Source organism: Phaenicophaeus curvirostris, chromosome 1 (genome assembly GCF_032191515.1).
Source record: "Phaenicophaeus curvirostris isolate KB17595 chromosome 1, BPBGC_Pcur_1.0, whole genome shotgun sequence".
In the NCBI taxonomy this organism is placed as follows: Eukaryota; Metazoa; Chordata; class Aves; order Cuculiformes; family Cuculidae; genus Phaenicophaeus; species Phaenicophaeus curvirostris.
In genome coordinates, this window is record NC_091392.1 from 85,322,655 (window position 1) to 85,350,369 (window position 27,715).

The 27,715-nt window shown below is 46.3% G+C and overlaps 1 protein-coding gene across 2 annotated transcripts in view; it reads right to left on the reverse strand.

Annotated features, from left to right (window-relative positions):
• The window catches only part of SIDT1 (SID1 transmembrane family member 1), a 49,210-nt gene that overhangs the window by 9,115 nt on the left and 12,380 nt on the right, over positions 1-27,715 (reverse strand). For both annotated transcript variants that reach the window (XM_069866620.1, XM_069866629.1), the window contains exons 2-18: positions 22,119-22,240; positions 20,234-20,404; positions 19,731-19,776; positions 16,786-16,887; positions 15,547-15,630; positions 14,868-14,961; positions 13,589-13,660; positions 13,113-13,206; positions 11,463-11,506; positions 7,789-7,860; positions 6,030-6,178; positions 5,302-5,375; positions 3,918-3,984; positions 3,181-3,254; positions 2,496-2,619; positions 1,321-1,438; positions 244-380 (exon numbers count right to left, since the gene is read on the reverse strand). In XM_069866620.1, coding sequence (XP_069722721.1) covers positions 244-380; positions 1,321-1,438; positions 2,496-2,619; positions 3,181-3,254; positions 3,918-3,984; positions 5,302-5,375; positions 6,030-6,178; positions 7,789-7,860; positions 11,463-11,506; positions 13,113-13,206; positions 13,589-13,660; positions 14,868-14,961; positions 15,547-15,630; positions 16,786-16,887; positions 19,731-19,776; positions 20,234-20,295 — 1,413 coding nt within the window. In that variant the 5' untranslated portion in view covers positions 20,296-20,404; positions 22,119-22,240. The remainder of the gene's footprint in view (positions 1-243; positions 381-1,320; positions 1,439-2,495; positions 2,620-3,180; positions 3,255-3,917; positions 3,985-5,301; positions 5,376-6,029; positions 6,179-7,788; positions 7,861-11,462; positions 11,507-13,112; positions 13,207-13,588; positions 13,661-14,867; positions 14,962-15,546; positions 15,631-16,785; positions 16,888-19,730; positions 19,777-20,233; positions 20,405-22,118; positions 22,241-27,715) is intronic.

Here is a 27,715-nt window from a genome sequence, read left to right on the forward strand (position 1 = left end):
TCTTGAGGGCACGTGACGGACAAAGCCCAAGAAAGGAGCTCACCTAGAGAAAATTGCTCTGCTTTTACCCTCCCTGTGAGCCCAGGAGAAGGGAGGAGGAAGACTCAAGAGCACTGGGAATTCAAGTGCTACCAGTTGCTTAACATGCACTTATCCTACCCTACTGCTCTTCCCAGTCATTTGTGCACTTAAGCCATGTTCCCAGCCACACCACCTCCCTCCCAGAGAAGCGGATAGCCATACCACTCCAAGGACGGCCAGACAGATGACTACAGCAAACGAGGCATAGGCAGAGTAGGCACTGGCATTGATGTCTGGGTGGCGGGTCTGGTAGAGCTTGAGCATGCACAGTCCTGCGATCATGTACATGAAGGAGGTGTCTGTGGGGGGAGCACAACAAAAACAGTGAAAACGGGTCCTGCCAGTAAGCTCAGGAAGCTGCTCCAAGTGTGTATAAAGAATTGTGGCAGCAGGGCCAAACCCAAGGCTGGCAGGCACAGATCCCTGCTTTGCAGTCTTGCAGCATATCTACCACGCTCGGGGGCAACAAAAAACAAAGGGGCTTAGAAAATAACTGCCCGACACAGTGCAGCACAAAAATAGGCAGGAAATCACACAACAGTTGAGGTTAGAAGGGATGTCTGGAGGTTGACTGGTCCTACACACTCTGCTCAAGCATCAGCTGTGAGAGGGTTGCCCAGGACCACGTCCAGTCAAGCTTTGAATACCCCCGCAGGAGGAGACTTCACAACCCCTCTGGGCAACCTGTTCAGTCTTTGACGACACTCAAAATAAAAAAAAAAAAAATTAAAAAATCCTGTGTACATATGGGGTTTGTTTTAATTTGTGCCCATTGCCTCTTGTTCAGTCACTGCGCACCACTGAGAAGAGCCTGGCTCACTCATTTTCATCAGACATTTACACACACAGACAAGATCCTGCCCAAGTCTTCTCTTCCCCAGGAAGGCAAAGGAGCCCACAGAGGAAAGAACTTCCACTGAGATGGCAGACAAAGGCTTCCTAGGCTTCAAGCACTTGGCCACTCAGGCTGTGTACTTGCTATCTTCAAACACTGAGCTTCAAAAGAAAAGGGAGATCTTACCAGCAGGTCACTACCAGAATACCAAGGCTGGAGAGGACGCTGAAATGCACTAGACCCCAGCACCCAAAGCCTCACTGCCTCCTGGCTGAGCCCTGGAATAGGCAGAGTCTGGGGAAGTTTGCAAGGGTAGAGGGATGATAAATGCCAGCAACTCAGCAGGAGACAGAACATGGGAAATCCTACCTCCAGCCCAGAAGGAGAAAGAAAACTCAACTCACCAAACTGGAAATTTGAGTAATTAGGGCAGACATGGTAACAGGCACTGAGCACCCCTTCCATCATCAGAGCAATGCCCATTGCATAGAAGAGACCAAAATGCTTTGGGATCCCATAGTCCTGGAAGAAAGCAGAGCTGCATAGTAAGTACCCTCATTGTCCTGACAACAAATGAGCTTCCAGTCACTTCATCCCTCCTAACCCTTATGCATGTTCTTCAGTTACCAGTGCAGCAGTGTGCTACGTGCAACCATAGGCTCTGCACACTGCATAGCCAGGTGAAATCACAGGCAGCAAATCCAAGCTAATCACACAGAAACATCCGGCCTGAAGATCTCAGCATCTTGGTACTGACACCTTGAGACTAAAAATCTCTGTCATGAACCTTCTACCATGTTACATCCCACCCCAAAGTGAGAGAGCACTGGGGACCCAGAAAAGCAGCCTTGCTCCTGTGGTCAGTAGAGGGTCAAAGGCACCAGGAGGAGCAGAGCCCATTAGCACAGGTGAGAAGGCACCTCCATCAGGATCTGGCTGAGGTCTCATCTGAAAGCCACAAGCAGCAGACCTTTAAAACTGCTAAGACCTTCACTTGCTACCAAAACAGTGGAACAGGGCTGTTTCTCCAGACCCCCCAGCACCACTGCCCACAGGGTTGCTGATTTTTCCATCTTCCACCAGTAGAAACTGAAGAGGCTCTGACTCCACGCAGCTCTGCTTCAGAGCTAGAGGCAGCCAAATTCCTCTGAGTTATTGTAGGCAGCTCTGTTCCTTCTCGCTAACAAGACTGCCAAGAAGGAACTCTTGATCGTGTAAGACAAATCAAACCTTACCATAAACAAAAACATCTCAGAACACTCCTGCTGCCCTAGTTCCTGTACAGTGAGTGCTGGAGGGGAAGTCACAGCCACAGGAGTTGTTCCTCTGCTCATCTCCTTATCTCTGCAAGCCCAGGCTGGGTCACCGTGGCAGTATGGACAGACCATAAGCAGCAAAGTACTGGGGTGTGCAAGAACATAAGCATCCTACCCAAAACCTGTCTCAGGGGAGGAAAAAACCCAGGAGGATTCAATTCTCCAGCGAGTAAGGCAAATGGAAGCCCACTGTGTATCACTGGTGTTCAAGCGCTCCCTGTCCTTCCTCCCTCCACTCGGCCCCATGCAAACATGCTTCCTACCAGGGTATAGACATCTTTCCTCTCCATGGCCCGACGGTGGAGAATGTTCCTGCGTAACACTATGAGGAGGAAGAGAAAGCCCAGCAGCAGGTGGCCCACATTGCTGAGGACGTTGTTGAAGGCACTGCAGGGAAAAAGAAGGTTTGAGACAAATGCAGCACAGCAGCAGGAAACTGAATCCTAGGCCACAATAAGCTGAATCCATTTTGCTCTTCCCCATTCTCCACCTTGGCAGCTGCCAAACACCTGCCAGTTTTACACCCTGGATGACAATTTTAGGCTGAGCAGTTCACCTGTCCCAATGGCTTTAGTAATTTCTCTGTGAGATCCACAACTCTGCTTTTTTGCACTCCCACATTAGTTCAGAGAAATGCTGGACTGATCTCAACCTCTCTGCAGAGCTGCTGCACCTTGGGTACAAGTGAAAGTGCCCAAGAGAGCGTGGGAGCATCTTGTTGCTGTGCCAGAGGCTTGCTAGGGGAACCCAAGTGCTACATGTTTCTGGGTGCGTTCGCCTCGCTACAACAGAAAACCACTCTAAGCAAAACTCCCAAGTCCTAAACTCTCAGTGGTCTTTATCAACACTGTTACTGTGAGCCTGGCAAGGACAAAATCCTGACCTGGGCACAGCATAAACACTCAGGTGGCACAAGACAACAACGCAATGACTGCAGGGCTCACTCACCTCAGCACACCAAGGGGATGGGCACACAGAAAGTTGTAGTAGCAAATGTCCTGATTGCCCGTCACGTTCACTACCTGGACAGAGAGGAGATGGGAGACCTAATATTAGCAAATTCTCCCTACTCTGGGGAGGTTTGCTTTGTGAAACACTGCATGCACACAAGGTGTACCAGGACACAGACAAGTTCTCGCTCTGGCACAGGGGAGGATGCGCAAGCGAAGCTTCTAGGGGACAGGGACAAGACGTTGCCACAGACCACGAACCTGACAACAGTCTTCAGAGGAAACATATTGTGTGTTCTCAAATCCCATCACTAATAGATCTGCTTTGCAGGTGTCTGAATAACAGCAGGATAGCAAGGGTGAGGTGGGGAAAAGGGAGGAGAAATCACTCATATCACAGCAAACCCTATTTGCTTTCAGTTGTCTTTTAGAGGTAACAGCAGATTCCTCCTGCCTCTGAAATGAAACAGGCCCCAGATGAGACATCAGATGAGCAGGAAAACAGCTGCACTCCCGCTTCCCAAGCAAAAATAGCAGAACTGCAGGCTCAGCGAGCCAAGCCAGTAGCAACACTCAACACATGGTGCAGAGAGAGAAGCTAAAGTAAATTGCCCCTCAGACAGAGCAAGATTCCAGTTTCACTGCAACTGTCATCTTTATACCATGCAATGACAGAATAAGTTTAAAGGCAAGAGTACCCAAGCATGGGGGACAGCCACACAGAGCCCAACGCACCGTCTGGTAAGTGATGACAAGCTGGATGACCGGCAGGGCGTAAAACACCGCAATGGTGATGATGTTCCTGCAAAGAGGAGACAGTAGCAGTAGTTAAGCACACCAAAACAATCGGTGCACACCCAGGACAGAGCCCCGTGGTGCTTGTGGAGGAATGTGTACACCTTGGTGCTGAAGGGCACAGACTCTGCTCTCCCAGCTTTACACCTCTGACTGTGATCTCCTGAAGCAGAAGAGCAAACACACCAATGCAAACAGGAGGCAAATGCTCAGGGTACAAAAAATATCAGGATATGGAACATAATGGCATAAGGTTTAACAAGGCCAAATGCCGGGTCCTGCACTTGGGGCACAACAACCCTGTGCAGTGCTACAGACTAGGGGAAGCCTGTCTAGAAAGCTGCCTGGAGACGAAAGACCTGGGGGTGTTGGTTGACAGCGACTGAACATGAGCCAGCAGTGTGCCCAGGTGGCCAAGAAGGCCAATGGCACCTTGGCTTGTATCAGAAACGGCGTGACCAGCAGGTCCAGGGAGGTTATTCTCCCTCTGTACTCGGCACTGGTGAGACCGCTCCTTGACTGCTGTGTTCAGTTCTGGGCCCCTCACCACAAGAAGGATGTTAAGGCTCTGGAGCGAGTCCAGAGAAGAGCAACAAAGCTGGTGAGGGGGCTGGAGAACAGGCCTTATGAGGAACGGCTGAGAGAGCTGGGGTTGTTTAGCCTGGAGAAGAGGAGGCTGAGGGGAGACCTCATTGCTCTCTACAACTACCTGAAAGGAGGTTGTGGAGAGGAGGGTGCTGGCCTCTTCTCCCAAGTGACAGGGGACAGGACAAGAGGGAATGGCCTCAAGCTCCGCCAGGAGAGGTCTAGGCTGGACATCAGGAAAAAATACTTCACAGAAAGGGTCATTGGGCACTGGAACAGGCTGCCCAGGGAGATTGTTGAGTCACAGTCCCTGGAGGTGTTTAAAGGACAGGTGTATGAGGTGCGGAGGGGCATGGTTTAGTGATTGATGGGAATGGTTGGACTCGATGATCCAGTGGGTCTTTTCCAATCTAGTGATTCTGTGATAAGTTCATAAGATTGAGAGCCAATTTGTCCCCTTCCCTGGTATGTTCCAGCACACCAGCTGTTACCCCACTAAAGCAATTATGCAAATCAGAATCCTTTGCCAGGGTCATGTATGCCCTGCTCCACAAATATCCTTATTTGAGCTATGTAGGACCTGCAGTTACTTGTTGGAACAGGGTCAGAATGTGTAACAGGATGGCTCAAAGAATATCCTCAGGTCTAAAGTGTGGTTCGGAAGAAGGGCATGCGGACAGACTCCACAACCAGAAACTGGGTCCAGAATCAGGACCTTTACAGTTTGTCTTCTCCTTACCAGAAATAGATTTTGTACTTTTTGCTGACAATCCGTCGGTCCTTCCTTGACAAGTCTGATAGATAGAGGAACACCTAAAACATTAGTGGATGGGGAAAGAGAGAAGAAAACAGAAAAGAGCTAATGATGACTACAGAAGCCAGTAGAAGACCTTGACTTATTTGGACAATATGCAGCTTGGTGCTATTTGAACCATTTTTTACATAGTGAGTTTATTGTGTCCCTTGTTTCTTTGAAGAATGAGTTCTGCAAAACTCTCTGACCTCCAGGAATGGCTCTGATCACACAGGGCAGCATGGGGTCACAAAAGGGGGCAGTCGGAGAACTGCTAGCTTAAAGCCCCTCTGTACATCCACTGCAGTCACACTATTTGTACCAGATAACCACTTACAAATGCACATTACTTTCTCCCTATGCTGTCCCACCTCCATGGACTTTTTGAGATACTCTAGGTTTCTTCTTTTATTCTCAAAAGTCCCCAGTACATTCTGGTCTTCTCTATTAAATCACTCATTTCAGCAGCACTCTTAGCACAGCAGGAAACTTTCTAGACTCTGAAAAAGCACTATGCAGCACATTCAACTTCATTAGATTAAATCCACCTAAAGAGGATGTGGAAACTTAAAAATACTGGCAAGTGACTAGTGCTGGTCCTGGCCCAGATATCTCGATGGCCCAGATGTGTCGATGGCCCAGTATTACAGCCACAGCTGCAACACCATCCGTACCTTGGTGCGGATGACATTCTTATCACTTTCAATTTCTGGCATGGTGTCAAAGTCACTGTCCTCCTCCACAGAGCTGTCGGTGTCAGAACCAGGTGGCAACCCACGCTCAGGGGAAGACAACTGCCGTCCACCACTGGAGCTTGACTCGTCTGGAGTAGAGCAGGGAGGAGGAAACAGGCAGGGTAAAGGCTAAATTCTTCTATGCACAGCAACAAGAAAGCCACCCCAGGTATCAGCAACAACCTTCTGGGACAAGCTCATAAGGACATTCCAGGGAACAAGTTTTTCCATGATCATGAACCTTCTTAAAAGTCTCAGATATCATCTAAGAATACTTTCAGGATCATCTTACCCCTCTGCAGCATTCTGACTTTTTCCCTGCTTTTATTCTGTTACTTTTCATCTCTTAACATTTTCTGCTCTTTACTAGCCTGGGCTCTGAAACCTGGACATCTGGGACAAGCCAGAAAGCTCTAGTGAAAGCAGCAGTCTGTCCAGGGGTCAGAAACAGGCTGACCTATTTAATTTACGGATTTTATATAAGCTTTATATATAAGCTTTTCTAAAAATATTGTAGAACAAAAGGTAAAGAGGAAGAAAGTAAAATTTTCAAAGCAGGCAGAGCATTAGTTTTGCTGCCATTGAATGCACAGTATCAGCCACCTGCAGGCCAGCAGGACCTGTGTGTTCTTCACGCTGGTTGGCCAAGCTCCCAGCAAGCCCATTACCCAGACTGGCATTAGCAGAACACAAGTTCCTTTCTCATTTCTCAAATGCTTTCAAAGCATTTCCTTGAGAATTGGGAGGGGTGAGAGGGGTTGCTGCAGCCCTCAACAATATTTCTAGACTATTTCTCCTGAATTTTATCCAAACGTCATGAAATATCAGTTTTGTGTTTCTTCATCAGGTGTTCAGAGATATCACACCTTCCCAGTCCAACAACTGGGTGACACGTGGAGTGTCAGGGCTGTCTTTACACTACAATGAGCAAATGCATCCTGAGTAGGGACTAAAAATTACAGAGTTGATCTCCTCTCTTAGTTAAGCAGCCATCTCACTATGCCCTGGACCTGCACCTGAGTCCCTGAGCTGCCAAATTGAAGGATTATGTCCCAAAAATCCACAGCACTGGACTTAGCTTCCATAGGAGGGTTCAATACCCATCCATAGGAGGAAAACTGTTCTAAAGAGATTAAGAAATACTCCAGCAAAGGAAGGCATTTTCCATTATTTTAGATATACAAGGCCCTTGGAAGGTTTTTTTCCTCCTCTGCTGCCACCATGGCATTATTTCTCTTCTAATAAAATCTTTGGACTGCAAGAAGTTCTGACTCTGTCTTCTACTGTTGCACACAACTCTTCAGCCTTCCACTGCAAGGCATGCTTTGGTCTAAAGGCAGGCTGGATGTGATAACAACAGACTCCTAGGAGCTTTGCTGGAAGGGACCTTTGTCTATCCCTAGTCTACCACCTACCTGAAGCAGCACAGTCATCAACACTTATCAGATGACTGTGGCTTCCTCTAGCTTGACCATGTCAAACAACAGACTCTGGACATGTCTTCCAGAGATTTGCCACCTGTTTGTTGTAGATTTTTTTCCTAAAAGCGTAACCTGAACCTCTCAAGCTGCAATTTTCTTTTCAAGTAGTTAAAAACGCTTGCAGCTTTATTTCCTTCAGGCTCTAAAGTGCCTTAAAGTGCCTTCCCCTACCCCAGGCAGAACCCTCCCCATGCCCCCAGTTGTGGAAGACTCTGTACCAATAGCACCATAGCTGCTTCCCTCAGGGGTGCTGGCTGTGATAGGATGTGAAGACGTCATAATCCCAGATCCTGCAATGCAAACAGATGGAAAAGGACAGTTAGTTTCATGTCAGTGCTTTGAAGCACATCTCCAAGGTGAATACAAACAGCTTGAAGAGCTGGAGGGGCTTGGGAAAAGCAGCATATCTCTGAACAGATGGCAGCCTCCCCCTAGAGCATATTGTGCAAAAGGGAAACCCTTGCTTTGCCACGTGAAGCAAACCCATTCCCTTCAGCCTCCCTACACAGGCTGCCAGTTTGATGTACAAAAGCACAAGCCTCCCTCCAGCACACTGTGGTCGTGATCTTAAGCTGATGACAAGAGGGGCAAGACTTTGAGGGCTGTGAAGTCCCTGCCTCCCACCCACACATCTGAAGCAAGGAGGGTTGCACTTCCCAATCAGGTTGCAGTGGGACTTTCCCCTCCTGCCTCCAAATTCCCTCTTTTTGCCTCTGTGGTGGAGCTCAGCTGCTGAACTAGCAGGAACAGCCAGAATCCCTCACTGAGGGGTGAAACACCCATCTCCCCAAAAGGGAGGGAAGCAAGAGCAGTAGGAGCAGGACTGTGCCTTCCAGTGGTGGCAACATTGCGTTGCCAGTCAGTAGCAAAGGGATGCACGATGTGGAACAGTATCTAAGGCTAAGCAACCTTACTGCAGCCTGGCAACGGCCTGGCTTCCCAAGCTGCATCTCCAGTTTCCCAGTACCTAATCTGTCCCAAACTGACAGGCGCAGGCAGATTCCTCTTTCCAGATGGCAATTCTAGGCACTTCTGTAACACCTTGCACAGGTTTTTATATCATTTCTATTAGCCATATATGTAAACAGCCCTGACACTTGTTCCTTCCTGAGCCCAGTTCCTAAGCAGGGCAGCATCCATACAGCAATGACACTTGATTTTCAAGTTCAAATTACTGCTTTCCTTTGACACGTTCCCTGTGCTTACTAGGCTGTGGGCTAAGATTTGGTCTCCTTTTCAGCTCTTCCACCCTTCTGCCCCATCCCTCTAGCAGGTCAATGAACAGCTCAGAGGAGCATCAGAAGTGGGCAAAAAGCCACAGACTGAGCACCGGAGGGAAAGCTCCAGCAAACCACAGCCCCCCACATGATAGTTCTTCAGCCCTGAGTTGGATCAGCATGACATTGTTGTAGGTTGCTGCAGGAGCAAGATCCACCTTCTACTTTTCACTTGCTGTGCAACCCTCCCTCTCTCCTGGCAGTTTTTCCTTTTGCTTTAAAGTCATTTGGAAATCTAGATCCCTGGGAGGAGGGTAGAAGAAGCATTTCCCCAAGTCCCTGAAGCCAAAGTACATGCATGGTTCCTATTCCCATCAGTCCCGTCCCACGGGGATGCTTCCTCTTTACTTTAGACCAAACTTTATGCTCTCAAGTGACCTATCAACATTTTCTCCCAAAGAACCAAGGGAAGATTTAAATCTGGACAAAGCAGGGATGCCAGGGAGAAGAGGCACCCTGCCCTGTCTCTAATAGCTGCTTCAGGCCCAACCCACCTGCTAATTTCAGTCCTACCTCCCAATGTGTAAGTGAGTCAGCAAAGTAAATGTACCACACTAGGTGTGGTCCCTCCAGCTATTGCCTCCACCAGAAAGTGATGACAGGCACCTCACAGGATTAAAAAGTAAAAAAAAGGTAACCACAGAAGCTGGACATAAGATGGGTGACAGGAACAAAGAAGCACATGGAGTTGCAGACTGTTCAAAGACAAGAGGCAGAGACAGATTGCTCAGCACCTCCATCCATGATTTCTTAGTTAAGAAGGGGAAACGAAAGGGGAGCAACAGAGAAGGTGACATCCAGGGGTGCTTTGGAGGAAGAGAAATTCCACTGAGTGGGGTGAGGAGGAAAAAAAATTGAGAGAAAGCCAGCATGCCCTGAGTGATATGGAGGACAGAGAAGACACTAGTTGCCATTTTATAGGCATCAATTGGGCACATACCCTGAAGAGACATGACAAAGAAAGAAAGATCGCGTGGGTAGGACATAGATCATCCCCAGAGGAAAGGACGTGGCTGTGATACGCAGTGCTAGGCATGAAAAGGTGGCACAGAGCATGAGGGAGATGGCAGGTTACAGAAAAAGCAGGTGCCTCTGGGAAGAAACCTGTGAAGTGTGAAGGAACTGTGTTCTTCTGCCCTTTGACAGGGATACTGTTCAGCAATCCTCCCTGCTCAGGACCAGTCCTCTGCCCTGCCCAGTCCACTGCTAAGAATCTATGCCTGGCAGCTTCTTTGCTAACTTCCCAAGCACCAGAATTGAACTTCCATCTCTTGCAAGGGCAGCTTGAAAAACAGTTTCTTAGCTGCCTTCAGCACATACACTCTCAGCTGCAGGACGAGGAGCACTTCCAGAGGCTTCTGGTTTCAATTGACGGAGACTGTGCCTCCTTGCCTTAGACAGCGATCCCTTGTCACCAGCCTGGAGCTCTTCCAGACCCTTGGCAAGGTCTCTCCAGCTTCCCAAAACTTCCTGACATACAAGCCCTTCCCATTTCTCCAGTGCCTTAAGACCTACTGTTGTCTCACCAGAGGATCCATCCCAAATGACTTAAATTTAGAATACTTTTAAGCACACTTTTACAGTCCCCTGCTCATTTTCAAAGGTGAAAACCTTTCACACATATTCCACATAAAGTGATGCCTAAGTGGGTCTCAGAGGCTGAAGAAGCCAACTCCTGAGAAGCCAAATGCCCTCAGGTCCTTGGCAGAAGTATTAACCTAAGTAATGCCAGGTTAGAATGAAGTTCCAGTGCTGATCCTCTAAGCACAGCTCAGTTTATACTAGTATGCTTACCTGGTGGTATGTAGCAGACCAGAGAAACTAAAGAAGTGAGGGATTAAAACAGGGAACACAACAAGAAGTTTTCAAAACATAATGTCTTCCCTTTCCCCAGGAGAGAGGTACAAAGGATGATGCCTTTATCCTCAAACCAACGCATTAACTACTTTGCAGGCACTAAATATTTAAACAAAATGAAACTCCCACATTTCTCCAGAAAGCAGAAAGTCCCAGTGCCTCCCCACCCCCATTCACATGACAGAAATTTCAATCTTTCACTGGTAGCCTCTTAGATGCAGCTGTGTTTTTACAATGAAGAAACCCATAGTATGTTTAAATGGGGCTGCAGCATAAAGTAAACTGAATCCAACACCGAAGTAAATAACACAAACATCACTACCTACCTGTACTAGTCAATCAATCACTTGATTGTCTGCAACTCCCGGTTAAAAACAAAGTTAAATTAATTAAAAAAATTGAAGATCCTATGCTTACACAAAGCAGAAGAAATCTTAAAACATAAGAGCTGACAAACCCAAAGTGCCTTGCTTGGAAAGTAACAGACCTGGCAGGAACATTAGCCTGTAGCCAGGTCTAGCCAAGGCTTGTCCTTCCTCCACTCATCTAAAAGCCAGCTCCTCCGGGCAGGGGTCAGGACTGGGATCAGGGGAGACTGCTTCTTTTATGAGGGCAGAGAAGAAGCTCTGACATCTTTCATTAGCACCAGGGACTATGTGGTACATGTGTAGGAAAGAAGGCTTGATGGGACAGATCCTTGCCTGGCACGGGGCCTGTGCTGTTCACTTAAGGCTGTCACACAACAGAAGAGATCTTACCATCATCAGGACTCAATCTCCCAGCTGTAGCCTTCCTCCGAACCCTGAAAAAGAACAGGCAGCACTCATGAGGTGGAAAACAAACCCTACTACCTGCCAGCCAAGGCAGGATTATTTGGACACCAATAAGTAAACACGGTGCAAGCTCTAGAAAACAAAAACCCAACAAAATCAAACAAACAAAATACTGTTTGGACAAGGCACCACTAAGCCATGACTGCTTGCTGTCCATCTCTCTAATTCCCAAAGCAATAGAGGGTTTTTTGATCCCCTCAATTATCTGCCAGAGGCAGGACAACCAGTAATATGACTGTCCCATCCTGCACTGCACGTTGGGATAGACTCTTAGATCACCCTCCCAAATCCAATCACCTCACTCAGCGGATCAAACACACAAGAAACTACTGAAAGGGCAGCAGGAGGTAGAGGCTCACATCATCACAACATTTAAGAAGCCCATACCACCTCCTTCAGTGAAGATGCACAAAAAATCCCATTTGTCCACAATGAACTAGAAATAACAGCAAAAAAGAGCACACACATTTAAATAGTTTCATTGAATTATTCCAATGATATGTTGTTTCATTGATGTGCCTTCAAGTTAAGCCATGCTCCTATCTTAAAACTGTTTTTTTCAGAGCATCAAACTCAAGCACCTCTTCTGAAGCAGCTGAAAACTCTATGCCATGTGCAGTCTGAGGAGCTGGTGACAAGCATGATTCCCACAAACCAACCTGCTATCGGCTGAAAGCTTTTTACAGCTCTTCTCATGCCAACTTTTGCCCAGTAGGGCAGGGAAGAATATTGAAGGGGCTTCCCTACTCTCAAGCCTCCAAGCTTTGGAAAAGGATTTGCTTAACTGTTGTCGATGCGAACACAGGCAGCACTGATGGACAAATTCCACCATCCCCACCACCTTAGGAGCATCTGCCTCCTGGCCCATTCTCATCCTGCGCTAGTAGTTAACTACCCTACAGGGGCAAATCTTTCCTCTCCTTTAGACTACTGTCCCCCTCCTGCTCTCCTGTTCTTTCTCTTATTTAAGTGAACTTCATGGTTCCCTCCAGGAAGCAGAGTGCCCTGGGGGAGCACTGAAGAGTTTTGCCTTCCCCCCCTCACCAGAATAACCTGTAATAGCAACTGTGCCCAAGTTCACCTCAGATGCAGGTATTACCTGCAACACAAGCCCAGGCATCAAGGTCTGGGGCAGGAGGGGGGGGTCAGGAAGGTAACCAGCACTCTTGGGAATCCAAGGCCCTATTTAGGTCACTGCCACTTATTGCAGTATTTGGTCCCTGCACTCTGAGAAGTACCTTGTTTCCCCGGTGCTCCAGCACCCCATATCCCAGACTGGCCACATCACAATTCCCATCTGCCACTCACTGTCCTCATGTAAAGAAACTCAGGAGTAGATGCACTCTGATAGCTAGAGGGCAGGAGCTTAGGCTTTCATCATTGCCATGATCCCCATGAAGAAGAAAGGTTTTCTGGCAGATGATCAGTAGGAGCCCACTGAGTAATCATGGACTTCCTTGGCTGCTCTGTTCAGATGCTTTCTGCCCTATTTGCCCCAAAAGCACTGCAGGGTGAGGCATCTCTGTGGATGAGGAGAAAGAGAAAGGCTGTTCTTGTTAAAACCCGCCAACTCACCTGATGTAGTGAACAAAAGCAACCACCACCGAACCCAGGTAAAAGGAGAGGAAACTCAGGAAGCTGAAGAACATGGCCTGGACATAAACAGACTCTGAGGAAAGAGAAGGTATCAGTCAGCTCACAGAGCACAGACAGCTCCTCTCAGAGCCAGCTCTCCCATCCTCAGTGCTACCTGGTGACAATGCCCAGCCCCAAACAGCCCTTCAAACCTATCTGCTTTCTTCAAGAGGAATTGCCAGAACCTGTTGCAAGGTCTCCCCCAATTTCTTCACCCCCAGTGCTAGCTGGTGTGTCCATGAGACCACTCTGTGCCTCACAGCACCTCCTAGAAGGGACCAGGGCTCCAATTGGCTATGTCTCCTTTGCTGGTACTTTCTGCACCATCCCACAAGAGAGCTGCCAGCCCAGCCATATCTATGCAGAAATGCCAAGTCCCCCTGTAAAGTTGCATTGCTCTGCCCACAGACACTGACTTTTAATAGAGGGCTCAATCATCACTTGAAGGTTCTTTGTTCGCTGCAGGTTCCAGGTGCGGTTAACATTCCCTGTGAGATGCAAAGCGGACAGCATGTGTAAAAACAAGCAAACATTAGCGATCTCTGGCCCTAATCTTAGTTCTCTGCACTTGGAAAATCACCAGGGTCTGGCTTTTCACTATAATCCGTGTATGGTTTTGCTCTAAATCTTTCCAAGACTTGCCAATTTACAGCCTTTTCCATGTGTTGGTTTTTTTGTCACCCCTTTCTGTCCATAACCTGTTTTTCAGACTAGAAATCCCTGCTTAAGCCTTCCACACCTTGCTGGAGTCTGGATGCCTGAACCCTGAGGGCACCTTGTCTTCTATTCATCCAGTTCCCAAAGGGCAGTTTCTCTCACTACAGATACTGGGACACCATTTTTGCCTTTGGCTAAAGCTCTGCTGGAAAACCTCTTCTATGCAGGATACTTTTCTAGCAACTTGTTAGGTTTCAGCATGCCTTAGCACACCCTGTCAGTACAGTTCTGCTGACAGTTTTAGTGTAAGAGAAAACCCAGAAGTTACAATTATTATTCTGGAGGGGAAATTAGGGGCAGAGGAGATGCGGGAACACTAGAGGAGCCCAGTATATCTGTTGGTTGTAGTCTTGCTTCTCCTACAGCAAGGAAGCCATCCAGCTCTATGGACAGGATTGTCTCCTTTCCAGTTCCAGCTACCACATGAGTGGGGAAGGCTTTGCTTTTATTACTGCCTAGGGAGCAGATGGTTCTTTTCTTGCTGGGAAAGGCAATAGAACAAGTCTTTTGTAAAATTATTCCCCCCAAATTACTAATTTGTCCCCCCAACCCAGGGCTGCTGTAGATCCCAAGGTAACTGTGGGAGAAGATGCTCTCTGCAGGAACTGCTGTTTGGGCCTCCATGCAGGCAGAAGAATAATACAGCAGTAAGGGCTGGGAGGGGAACCAAATCAAACCAAAAATCGGCAAGCAGCTCTGTCTGAATGTCTCCAGTATTTCCCAAGACACATGTGACTGCATCGAAGAGAACATAATCCCAGCAAGCCAGGCACTGTACTAGCCAACCACATGCTGGAACAATCAAGACTTTTAACTTACCCAACAATATCAAATTTATACTTTACTCTTCCTTACAGTTAACTGGACAAGATAGAGGTGTACGACCACTCCGTGTCATCTCATATGAAGATCCCAAAGGTCTCCTACTACTCCATCACCCAGATGCCTCAACCAAATTTGCCTCCCAGAACAACTTACCATGGATGGACGAAGGCACAGAACCCCCACAGGCATAATCCTCTGGCTTGATGACAAACACAACAAAGAACTGCTCACCCGGGAAGTCCTTTCTCTGTGTGGGAGGAAGATGACAGAGTATATAAGAAGCGAAAGAGCCTCTCCCTCCAACACAAAGCAGAAACAGTGCTCCAAAGGCCCAGAGATTAGGTCTTAGCCAGCAGTCACTAACCTTAACAGCAACCTGCCTGTTCTGGGTATGCTCCTGGCATCCTTGCTGACAATAAGCAATAATGAGTTCACCAGTATGCAGTACAGCAGCGCCCCAGTACAAGCAAACCAATGCTAATGCATTTATTTACTTGTTTCAATGAGTGCAAAATATCTACCTAAGCTTTGCTTATTATAAGGCCCTACTACGACCACTCGGTGGTAGAAGAGTCAAAGTTTGAACAGAACAGCCTCAACCAATAATACACCTACCTAAGCAAAGACAACCACGATTTTGTAGTAAAAGGTAACATCTCTTCTTCTACTGATATCAGCTGATCTAATAAAAACAAAGGATCACAGCCACACCAGAATTAACAAAGTAAAAGTAGGGATGCACAGGACAAGCCACTGAAAATAAAACAACAACAAAAACGAAAGCAACACAAAAAAACCCCAACACTGGGGCAAAAAAAAATATCAGTCTCACCTGCACCGTTATAGCTGCTTGCTTTGTCATAGACTGGTAAACACCATTGAATTCCACATTATGGTCCAGATCATACACTGGGCACTAAAACAGACATGACTAAGGGTTAAATCAGGTGCACAAAATACAAATGAATTTTGTAGGGAGCCAGCAGGAGAACAGACAGTGTAGAGCAGCAGAAAAAGCATGTTGACAGAGGTAATGAAGAAAGAACCCATTCAGAATTTAGAAGAGCTACTCTGTGGCCTGCACTCACTGATCTCAGTATTCTCACAAAAGGGCTGCAGTTTAATCCCATATGAGGATTCAGCTAGATCAATCACTCCACGATTCCCACAGGGCTGTGCATACACTCAGCTGAACACTGGCTGCATCACATATTTTGCAGCCTGCACTATATGCCAAGTGCTTGCTCTTAATTTACTGTTTCCCACTACTCATAGTACCTGTCAGGTTGAAAAATTGCCTTTCAGTCTCTCCTCCTGCCTTTCTACCATTTAAACACAGCAATATGGGCAGTTGATGTGACCCTCTCTTCACGTCTCAGGTATTAAGGACAATTGCCAAGACTTCAGAGCCAGCAGCCAAGGCATCCAGCACCTCTGTCACCATCTCGCTGCTCCCACACTACAGGTCCCTGCATCTTTCATGAAGATGGCAAAGCAGGAGAAATACGAGGCTATTTCCCATTTATGAGCTACACGGTACGAACAGTTGCTCTACCCTTCCCCAGAAAGGGGATGAGTAAGTGTGGAGAGAAGAAATCAAATTGGAAAGGAGGAGAGACCTCATATCTGCAAATCAGAAGTTTCCCAATGTTGCCTTGAGCCAGAGGAGATTCAAGGGAACAAGCACTGTCCCCTCCCTTGGTCACCAGCACCCATCCAACGCCACTCCACAGACAGAGATCCATGTTGCAAGGCAGCAGGGCATTAAACCTCACAAGAGGAACATGATTTACAAATGCCCTATGGACAGGATGGAGAGGAAGAACACCCTCACTTAATTGCCAGAAAAAAAAACTGTATGAGCTTCTTGAACTCCGATCTCTGATGCTGATCTCTATTTTTGCCTTCTTTCCACAGGATTTTCATTCCTCTTTCAGGGGCCCCCTTCACCACCACAAAAGCAGGGTGAAGCCCTTCCTAGGGCTTTTATCTCTGTTGGGGCACAGAGCCCCTCATAGGAGGACCCAGAACTCCATCAGGCAGCTCCTTACCATTCTCTGCTCGGACTTACCACAATATCCTGGACGGAGACAACTGAGCATGGGTAGGCTGCATCAGACACCACTTTAATAATGACTGAATCAACATCCTCAGGAAACTTGTACAGAAAATACTGAAAAGAAAGCAGAGCACTGAGAGTTATGGTCCAGAAATTATCCCTGTCTGTAGCTTCAGCACCTCCCTAAGGTACCTGCACAGCTGAAGCGGGGCTTTGAGCTTGGATGTGGAGGGCTTCCATAAAAATCACGTTTCAAACATTAGGACCCTACATTACAGGTTAAATATGTATTTAACATAGGTTAAATATGTACAGAAAACTCTGCCCCTTGTGCAGCATGTTGTTAGACACAGACATCTTCAACATGCAAGATACAGCACAGCTTCTGCTCCCCTTAAGCTTTTTTGCACCTGATCAAGCTAAAGTGACTTCATTTTATAGCCTTCTCCATTTTACCTTGCTATGAGCAATTTCCAGAGGTTTCGATACTGCTAGCTGTACTTCATATATGGAACATATCCGAGAGTTTATCTCAGCTGGGTTGCCTCAAAGACAGACTGTGGAAAGTACTAGGTCAAACAGTTGAACTCTGAAGAGTTCCATACATAAATGCCTGAGACTAGTTGTGTGATTTAGGGGGTTTGGTTTTGCTTGATTTTGAGGGCAAGGTGTAAATGGAGGCTTCCATTCTCAGTTCAACTTTGAAAATAATTCAACTATAGCTCTGAAAAAAGTTAGGAGAGACTAACATCTGCTAATATTCCTATTTTTCCTCTGAGGGCAAGCTTCTCATGCTTCCACGCTTCGAGCAGGCTCACATGACAGTCTGTGGGGTCAGGAGATGCCCTTCCCTGTCCCAGCAAGGGCCTTTTCAGATTCAGGCAGACGACGTTGCAGGCAACATCTTTATTTGCATATTTTTCCAGTAAAAGCATGATGCACTACCCCAGCAAGCTGCTGGTTTCTGTGCCCACCCCAGCAAGCAGGCTTGTTGCAAGGACTCCCATTGTCCTACTTGGGAGCCCAGACTCCGAAAGCTCAGCCTCACAGTCACAGCTATTGTGAGGGGCTGATGGGCACCTCACCCCAGCTCAGAGGGATGCAAGGCTGAGGACTGCCACATCAATCACTTTCCTCCCTTTCTTATGCTCACCTGGTGGCTAAAGGCCATAGGGATGGAAGCTACCACAGCTCCTGTTCGAAACTATAACCTGAGATATTCCCAGCTGGCAAGCTCCCTTTATGTCACATGAACCATAGCATTGAGCCAGGTGCAGGTATCTCTTATCTACCTTCCCCTCCCATCCCCTTCCCAGGAAGTAGGGCTCTCAACTTAGAAGGGCAGGGACAAGCAAGAAGTCACCCAGAGCTTTTTCCAAGTTTGCCCGTTTCTACTGAAGCGTTTATTCCCACCACCCCTCTCCATGCAGGGTCCTCCCACTGCTGAGGGAGTGCTCACTCCCGCTGCAAGTCCTTACAAACTGAAAATTCACCAAGACATTTTCTTCAGCTGAGCATGTTTTCTCTCTGCCAAGCAAGGATGCTGGCAGTCTGAGCTCCTTGATTTCTCAGGTGCACTCCCCTTGGAAAGCTTTCAGGAAGTCACTCAGGAGGACCTAATTTGCAATTATACCAAACTACAGAATTAACATAAGAGGCATTGAGACCTATAGTTCTCTCCTGTACAGACTGAGTGCTATAAAAATCTCCAGGTAACACTCCTGACCTACACCAGCACATCTAATTTCTCCTTCTGCCTTCAGGCATGAGTGGGGTTCAGGGCAACAACCCCTTCTGTTGTTACACTCAACTTTTTCTTGTTTTAGGGCTATTCCAAAACTCATCTAAATTTTTAATTGCCATTTTTTTCTTCTCCCCTTTCTCCCCGACTATTTAATAATTTGATTTACAAAGCATGATACCAATTAAGAAGCACTCACCTTCTACTCTCTACATCTGGCCTATAATTAAGTCACCAATCTTATATTATTAATTATGAAAAATAACAGAGCACAGTCACAAAGTTAATTCCAGGGCAGATCCAAAACACTTTACAGTCAAATTACTAGATTAATGAGGGTTTATAAAGAACCACCACCATTCCCTGTGCTTTTATACTATAAAATACTGTGTGCATCTGCAAACCAGCTTAAGACATCTGACAGGAAAAAAAAGTAAGTTGGGATCCCTGGTAACAGGAAACAAAATAAAGTGATGTTACTAAGAGTGATAGCAACAACAAAAATGGAGTCCCAGACAGTCTGGGTAAATTACATACTCTCCCAGCAATATGAGATCCTGTATTACTACAGTTACTGCCAACAGCATTTTCATTCAAGAGAGGACTTGTAGTATCTACAGTGCTCTAAATAAAGCTGCTCAGCTGTATGTGCTGTATACATGTGCTCTCTTCTGAGCTAATGAACAGACTTATCAGGCATTTAATTTATCACCTTGCAACTTGACCTGCTGCCTTGAGCAAGGAATAGGAGTCCAAGTTCTGTTATACCTTTACAGCTTATTGATTTACCTATTTATTTTTCTCCAGTACAGACTGCATCTTGGCTTGTCGTGCTAAGGCAATTGAACCAGTGCTGACTGGAACAAGGCACTGGTGCACATCATCTCACTTCCCATGAAGTGTAGCTGTCCAATGGCCTCTGGACTTTATAAATTTCCAGAATTTCCTGAACCGCAGATACTATTCATTCGCTCTGACCATGGTGTCTGGTTCACTTAACTGCTTTGCAAAAGGACCTAAACATGCCTCTAGAGTAGATGAGATGCTGCTGCCTCTTCACTACATACACAGAAAACTCAACCATAAGGAAGTTTCCTTGCATCCTAAGAGGGAAATGACCTAGTCATAATGTTTTTGACATCTCTAACAAAAGACCACATCGACCACTTGGATGTGGTAGTACATACAAGCAACACTGCACAGGACTCCTCCTTACCTGGGGCTGGGAAGGGCTGGCAGTGAAGTTAAAGGCTTTGTTGGTTCTGCAAAAGAAATGTCAATATGCTGAACTCTAACACTTTCAGAGTTGGAATACACACAGAGCAAAAGAAAACAGGCAATGCTTTTAAACTAAAAGAGCAGAGATTTAGACTAAACATACAAAGAAAGTTTTGTATGCTGAGCGTGGTGAAACACTGGAACAGGTTGCCCAGAGAAGTGGTAGATGCCCCATCCCTGGAAACGTTCAAGGTCAAGGTTGGACAGGGCTCTAAGCAGCCTGGTCTAGTTGAAGATGTCCCTGCTCGTTGCAGGCGGTGTGGACTGGATGACCTGTAAAGGTCCCTTCCAACCCAAATTATGCTATGATTCTATGAAAAAAAAAAAATCTCTTTTTTTTTCATAGGAAGGAAAAAAAAGGCAAGAGTAGGCAGATGGACCAAATCCCTGTATAACAGATACATGAAGAAATTACATGAGTGTTCTCACATCCCAGCTTACTCAAGTTGGAAGTTCTCCAGCCTGGTGACTAGCAGCTCATACGCAATATTAAATGGTGCCATGGAAGCCACGTCCACAAATATAATCTGGTCGGAAGGTCCTGCCTCAGGTGTTGGCTCAGAAGGACAGAGGGTCCGACTCACTTCTTGGTAATTGTAGGTCCTCTGGTAGCTACAACAGCCAGGGGAAGGAAGGAAGGGAAAGTTAGATGGAAGAGAGAGAGCAGTTAAAAAGCCATTCTGCAGTTCTAAGAATAATATAATTTCTCCCCTGCTTGATTAACTGAAATACTAATCTGAAAGGCCAAGACCATTCATTCTCTGAACAAGAGCTCAAACTCCACCTCTGTTGCCTCTTGCGGTCTGTACAAGGGATTGGCCATTGCCAGCACTTCACTCCCATCGGGGCTGCATGTGCCATCTGCACATCTAACACATCTGACATTTGCTGGAGGCAGATAGATCAGTGACAACCGCTGCTGTAACCATCCCCTACACCAGGCAAGACACTACAGGGCATCTGCTGCCTGGTGCCAGGATTTCAATCACAGCATGAAGCTCTGCATCTCAGACGGTCACAAATGTCTGCAAAGTCTCAGTACTTGCAGCTTAACTATCTCTGAGGTTGCTGAAGCTACACAGTAGCATCACTTTCACAAAGAAAACACCACCAAAACAACTCAGAATATATTCAACTTAGGTGTACCTGGGGTGAGAGACAGAAGAGAGCCCTTATTCCCCAAGTGCACTGTAATGCAGCTATTAGGGCCAAATGCCGGGTCCTGCACTTGGGGCACAACAACCCTGTGCAGTGCTACAGGCTAGGGGAAGAGTGGCTAGAAAGCTGCCTGGAGACGAAAGACCTAGGGACATTGGTTGACAGCCAACTGAACATGAGCCAGCAGTGTGCCCAGGTGGCCAAGAAGGCCAATGGCATCTTGGCTTGTACCAGGAACAGCGTGACCAGCAGGTCCAGGGAGGTTATTCTCCCTCTGTACTTGGCATTGGTGAGACCGCTGCTTGAATCCTGTGTTCAGTTCTGGGCCCCTCACCACAAGAAGGATGTTGAGGCTCTGGAGCGAGCCCAGGGAAGAGCAACGAAGCTGGTGAGGGGGCTGGAGAACAGGTCTTACAAGGAGCGGCTGAGAGAGCTGGGGTTGTTTAGCCTGGAGAAGAGAAGGCTGAGGGGAGACCTTATGGCTCTCTATAACTACCTGAAAGAAGGCTGTAGAGAGGAGGGTGCTGGCCTCTTCTCCCAAGTGACAGGGGACAGGACAAGGGGCAATGGCTCAAGCTCCAATGGCTCAAGCTCCGGGGGAGGTTCAGGCTTGACATCAGAAAAAAATTTTTCATGGAAAGGGTCATTGGGCACTGGCACAGGCTGCCCAGGGAGGTGGTTGAATCAACCATCCCTGAAGCTGTTTAAGAAATAGATAGATGAGGTGCTGAGGGGCATGGTTTAGTGATTGATGGGAATGGTTGGACTCGATGATCCTGGACGTCCTTTCCAACCTAGTGATTCTGTGATTGTGTGTTCTTTTGAGAGCTTGTTCAAACCCTGCTGCAAACTAGAGCCCAAGAACTACTTGTGTACATCATAAGCAACTGTAGAAAGGACAACAATACCATGTGATTTGGTAGATCCCCAGCAGACACTTCCTGGTGCTCTGTGTTGACATCTGAGAAACTAAGAGACAAAAGCAGGCTGCCAAGTAAGAGGCTACCCACCAAATCACGGTCTTCCTACATTCAGCTGACAGTGAGCAAGTACACTTGGCAACAAAGCCCTGCAGTCTACACATGCAGCAAGATCTAAGCACTTGAGGAATGATGCTGGATACAGCTGGCAGACCAGCGTATCACAAGGAAGAGACTCCAGTACTTACAGGCCTCGAAAAATTAGTGGGACCTGCCACGACAGCACTCCCTTCTGTTGGCGAACTACGAACAGGACAGGATATTGGAGGTTCTCAGAACTGCTGTTCACGTACACCCGCACTGCATCTACCTGTGAGACGAGAAAGGAGAGCACAGACAGGTGTTAGCTGAAGGCAAAGAACAAGACAGCTCCAGATCTAGGTGGGAAGAAGCTTGTTGCCCTTCCTCAGTCTGACCTAGATGCTGGTAATATCCACAGGCAGATCAGCAGAGTTTGTCACTGAACTTGTTATTCAGACCCAGAAGTCATTTACCGAAGTGTCTCCTTGCTGCTGCCCTAATCCAGAGTCACAGTCCTGTCCCCAGGTGTAAGATGACTGTCTGACAAGACACAGTGAACAAATGCAGCACACCTAAGAGGAAGAGCATTCAGTATCTGCCACTTACCGAAGTGAGAGCAGCCTGAATATTTTCTTTTATAGAATTAAGCAAACACACACACACAAAACATAGACCCAAGGCTACAACTAAGAATTTTCTTGCTTGGCCCCTTATGTACCAAACTCAATCAACATTAGTGGGAAAGTCACCAAGATGACTGGAGATCACTCAAATAGTTAGGGATCAAAAAAAGTTTAGCAGCTAGCACCTGGCTCTGCTGTAAATGATATTGAGACAACCATAACCCGAACATACCCCACGTAACAAAACAGAATTACACTGCTGACTGCCCTTAGCCTCCCAAGGAAGCTTTGGTTTGTGAGAAAGGGCTTTAATGCATCCCACAGCAACCAAAATTTATCCTTACATTATCTGGCCACCACACAGCTGGACAGCTGTGGGGCAGAAGGCTCTCAATTTACTACTCGCTTTGAGAAGCAAGCATGCATCAAATGGAAAAGGCATTATTTCCATTTGAAAAAAAATCTCTCCATCTCCCTGTCCAGAACTGTACACACTGCTCAAGCAAACAGGGTCTAAGAATGCATAACTGATTAAAAGAGACAGTACATCTCAATTAGAGGCCTTTAAATGATGAAACTATATTAGGTAGATAAGAGGTACACATTTTAAGCCCACCACATCTTGAAAGATTAGAATGGACTCTCACTAGATCAGTGAAAGACTTTTCACAGATGTCTCAACTTTATACCTTAAAAAGAGTAAATGTCAGAGAATGCCACCTTATGAAAGAACACACAAAGTAAGGAAGGTAGCAGAAGGGCAGCTACTTGAGATGGCAGCTTATGCTTATACCGAGGACAAACGGTTAAGAAAAAAGTCTTGCAATTGCAAGTCTAGAAGAAATTTTCCTATTTATTCTTGTTTAGCAATTTTAGCCTTACATAGAAGTTTAGTTTGCTGGAACAAGACAGCTTCTTGAAAGCCATAATCATTATCAACTTGCCTGCCATCACCACACAGAGGCTACAGCCACCAATTCCTAAAAGATAATGTCTTCAACAAAATCCATCAGAAATAATTTAATCAACCCTCCTTTGAGATAGAAGGGCAAGCACTGGAATCTTTTTCCATTGCCTTCTGGTTTCTAAACCTTTTTTAATACTCTTTTGGCATGCCTTCCAGCTTTTCCTTCTGATCACAAAAACTACCCATGCAGTTTTGTTTCCAAGTAAATTTCACCATAGGGTACCAAACCCAGGTTAAGAAAAACACCATCACAAAGTAAGACTCACAGGTAATACCTGAAGGGTATCAACACAGTAGGCCACCACCACCAAACATCACTGGAAGGTTAAGCTGCTGCTTCCTTAGTATCTATGACTGCCCTGCTCCACTGTGGGAGCTCAGACAGGACACGATGGCATAACCGGGAAATGCAGGGACTGGGCTGAAAGAGCCGTTCCTTGTTTGCAGGTGTTTAGTGTAGAACCGTCACTACAGAAAGGACACATTCCAGCTACACGTCCAGCAGCTTTTTGCCTATGAAACAGTTAAAGCAAGGCAACCTCCACAGGTGGAGGGTAAATCACTGGCCAGGTGAATCAGCACAGTCCAATGAGGGGCTCACATCAGATTCACAGCAAATGGTACTACTGATTTATGCATCCTCAGCTACTCATAAATGCAAGCTGGACATCAGGAAATTATCTTTTGCATTCACTTCACAAATACAGAAACTACAGGGGATATGTATATATTGCAGATAGTCAGGTTTACATTAAAAAACTGATTCATTTGTATTCATTAGAAGACCTAGAAAGTTGCACCTTTTCTACTTCTTAATTCTCAATTTAAGAAATGTAATAGATGTAATTATGTAATAATGTAAAAGAAATGTAATAGATGTAATAAGTATATGCTAATGCTGAGTGGTATTAAGAAAAAAAAAAACACTGCTTTTATAGTTTGCCCAGGCTCTGAGCACAGAAATGAAAGTTGTATGTAAGTGAAAATGCTGCTTCTTCCTACTTTGGATCTTCCCTTTCAGCAAACTAAGTATTTTCAATATTGGTTCGAAGAGGAAAAACACAAACAAAAATTCACAGACTGTTTAGAAAAAGTCAGACGAAAGAAAAAACCTTCTCCGAGGTATCCTACAAAACATATGAGAAAGCTCTAGCTTTCTGTCATAAAAAAGGTACAGCTTTTCATATCTATTATGATACACTGGGGATAATTCTATGATGTCTTAATGCCTCCTGGAAATCCCAGTTCTTCCAACTATTCCACTACAGTACATACACAGCAAATCATGTATCTCCAGTGGTGCAGCGTGTTATTTAGCTTTATTAGTTTCTCATGTTGTTTGGCTTATACAGGTAAGAATACATTCCACCTGTGTTCTACAGTGTATTGTTTATGGACCCTTTGCTACGTAATCCAATACTGTTTCCTAAGCAGACAAGCACAACATTGCCAATACAAGGCTGAAGAACTATTTTTAATACCAGTATTTGATAGTCTGAGATCTTCACTAGACTTTTTATGTGATCTTAAATGTCTGTTGGGCCAATTTGTGGAATTCCTTGATTTTAAGAGAGAAGAACACCATGCCAAGATCACATCCCTGAACAATTCTGCATATGATGGAAGTGTTTTCTTAATTTTCACCCAACAAAGCAGAGCTCTCCAAGTCATGTCGAAAGGGGAGTATTTTCTACACCAATGAAGTATGAAATCAGCCAGAGAGAGCTCCAGAAGACCTTTTGCCTGCCTTGTAGAGCACCACATCAGACGTGGGGAACACACCCTGCTTCACAAATGAATGAAGTATTGCGCGGGCAGACAAGAATGCCCACCACCTAACTGTTTCATACAGCTCACACCCAAAAGGAAAGATGAGAAAACAGCCCTCGCCTGCTTTGAGAGTCGAAAGTACACAGCAGTAGGGACTGGAGCTTTATGAGGACGTAATCCCAAGCGCACCTTTGGGTGAACAAGATCACACAGTCAGTTGCTGGGGACAGCAGCTGGGAGCTCAGGGCTGGAATTAGGCCAGCTTAAATATGCAAGATGTACACATACTGCAAATGCTGCAGCACTATTAAGTTCACTTCCCACCCATCAAACCAGGCTGGAGAAGGGGAGCAGGAGAACAGCTGAAAGAGTTACACCCAGACTCCACCCCATGTGCTGTAAATACCAGCAGAGGACAAGACTTCCAAACTGTGCTATGCCTTCACCGTGGCCTCAACTCTTACACTGTGTTCTGCTGATGCAGCAGTTCTGACCTGCAACCAGTGAGTACCTGTTCAGCACAGACATGGACATGGGAGGCCCTTAAATCCAATGGGGACATGCAAGTCTTGGAGTCTATTTCCCCTGGGAGCCTCTATTAAGAATCCAATTTGAAATGGCAATTTCTGCCCTTGCAGGAAACAAAATGCATAACAGGAAATAAGCATCCCATCCTTGCACTTTGAAACCCTAACATATCTTGCTCAGAGAAAAGTTGCTCAGCACTGTCAGATTCGCGTATCTCTACAGGTGGGTACTCCACAACCTCTTGGGCTACCTGTTCCTGCTCCAGACTGCCCTCACAGTTGGGGGTGAGAAATGTTTAGTCGGAATTTCCGGTGTTTCAGCTTGTGCTCGTTACCTCTTGTCCTGTCATTACCCAAGCACCCATTGAGAAGAACTCATCTCCTCTTTCTTCGTTCCCTCCCATCAGGTACTTATACACACTGATGTCATCCCCTTGAGCATTCTCTGCTGCAGGCTAAACAGTCCCATCCCTCTCAGCCTCTGGTCAAAGAGGAGAGATGCTCCAGTCCCTTCATCATCTTTGTGGCCCCACTACGGACTGGCTCCAGTAAGTCCATACCTTTCTTCTACTGGGGAGCCCAGAACTGGACACAGTAGTCCAGGTCTGAAAGCTTTGCAGCTTTGTACCTGCACAAGGCAAATCTGTACAGCATTACTCTTCCCCCTTTTTACAAGACCAAGCCACTTCTGTAAGAGCTTCCTGGATGAGCCTAACAGTTAAACTTCTCATACAGTGACTCACTAGTGCTCCATTCACACACATTTTTGCCCTGACACCTTCCTGCTAGCCTTAATGTCCACTGCCGAAACCAGCCAAAAGACTTAGCACAGGGTTACAAGTTGCCTCCGTTTGCTTTCAACATTAATACTGGCTTCTCTCTTTAACCTAAAGTCAATACCGTGAGCATATATTGTTTGAGACCTCAAGGCTCTTCTAGATTAGTTGCTTTACTAGTCTAAAAGCAGTAAAGTTTCCTTTAAGGAAGGGAGGGGGAAAAAGGAAAGAGGGAGAGACCTGCCTATGAATCCAAAGATATGAGATGTTTACTTAACCAACAATAAGCAACACCAAGATTAATTCATTCTGTTAAGGACTGACCATCTATTTTCAGGCAGCCCTGCTGCTGTAGCAGCTGCCACTCCAAATGCCTGCAGGGCCTGCTCAGGTAACCAAACGTTTGCAAGTTTTAGCTTCCCCATATAGTTAATGTACAACTACTGAAAGGCCTCTTGATTTTGCAGTGACATGCTATATACCCACAGCAGCCATCATCTCCATTCTACAGATGCTGAGACTCAATTGTGCAAGAAGAGGTGCAAGCAGCACGTTTTGAGCTTAACTGGGGACAAACAGTGATGGAGACGTTCAAAACCCGAGATATGCTTCTACTGCATCGGCCTCGGAAACATCAGGTTAAGAGGGACAGTGTCATAAAGCCTGCAGCTCACAGCTCTGTCACCTTCCTGCTGCCGTACAGAATGGACAAGAAGCTGCCTCATGTGCAACTACTTGGGGTGTGTTCCCCTCCACTTCCCCTCCCTGCATCTCACCAAGTCACATCCCTCTGACTCTCTCCAGCCCAACAATCCCTCTGCCTGCTTCACCACAAAGGCAAGGGTGCAGGACACTTAAGTTGTCCAAAATGTGGATCTGTTACCTGGTGTGCAATAAGCTGATAATTACATCACCGAGATAGACACTGTTTATTCAGGTTTTGGCAAATCTCGTGTGCTTGGATGCTTATTTTTTTCCTCAAATCAAGCACACCTCAAGGGGTTTATGGACTCAATTTATACACAAAGTTACACAAAGCCGTACATTATTCATCATACATGTAACCACATAGTTACATGTAATTACATATATAAAAATGTA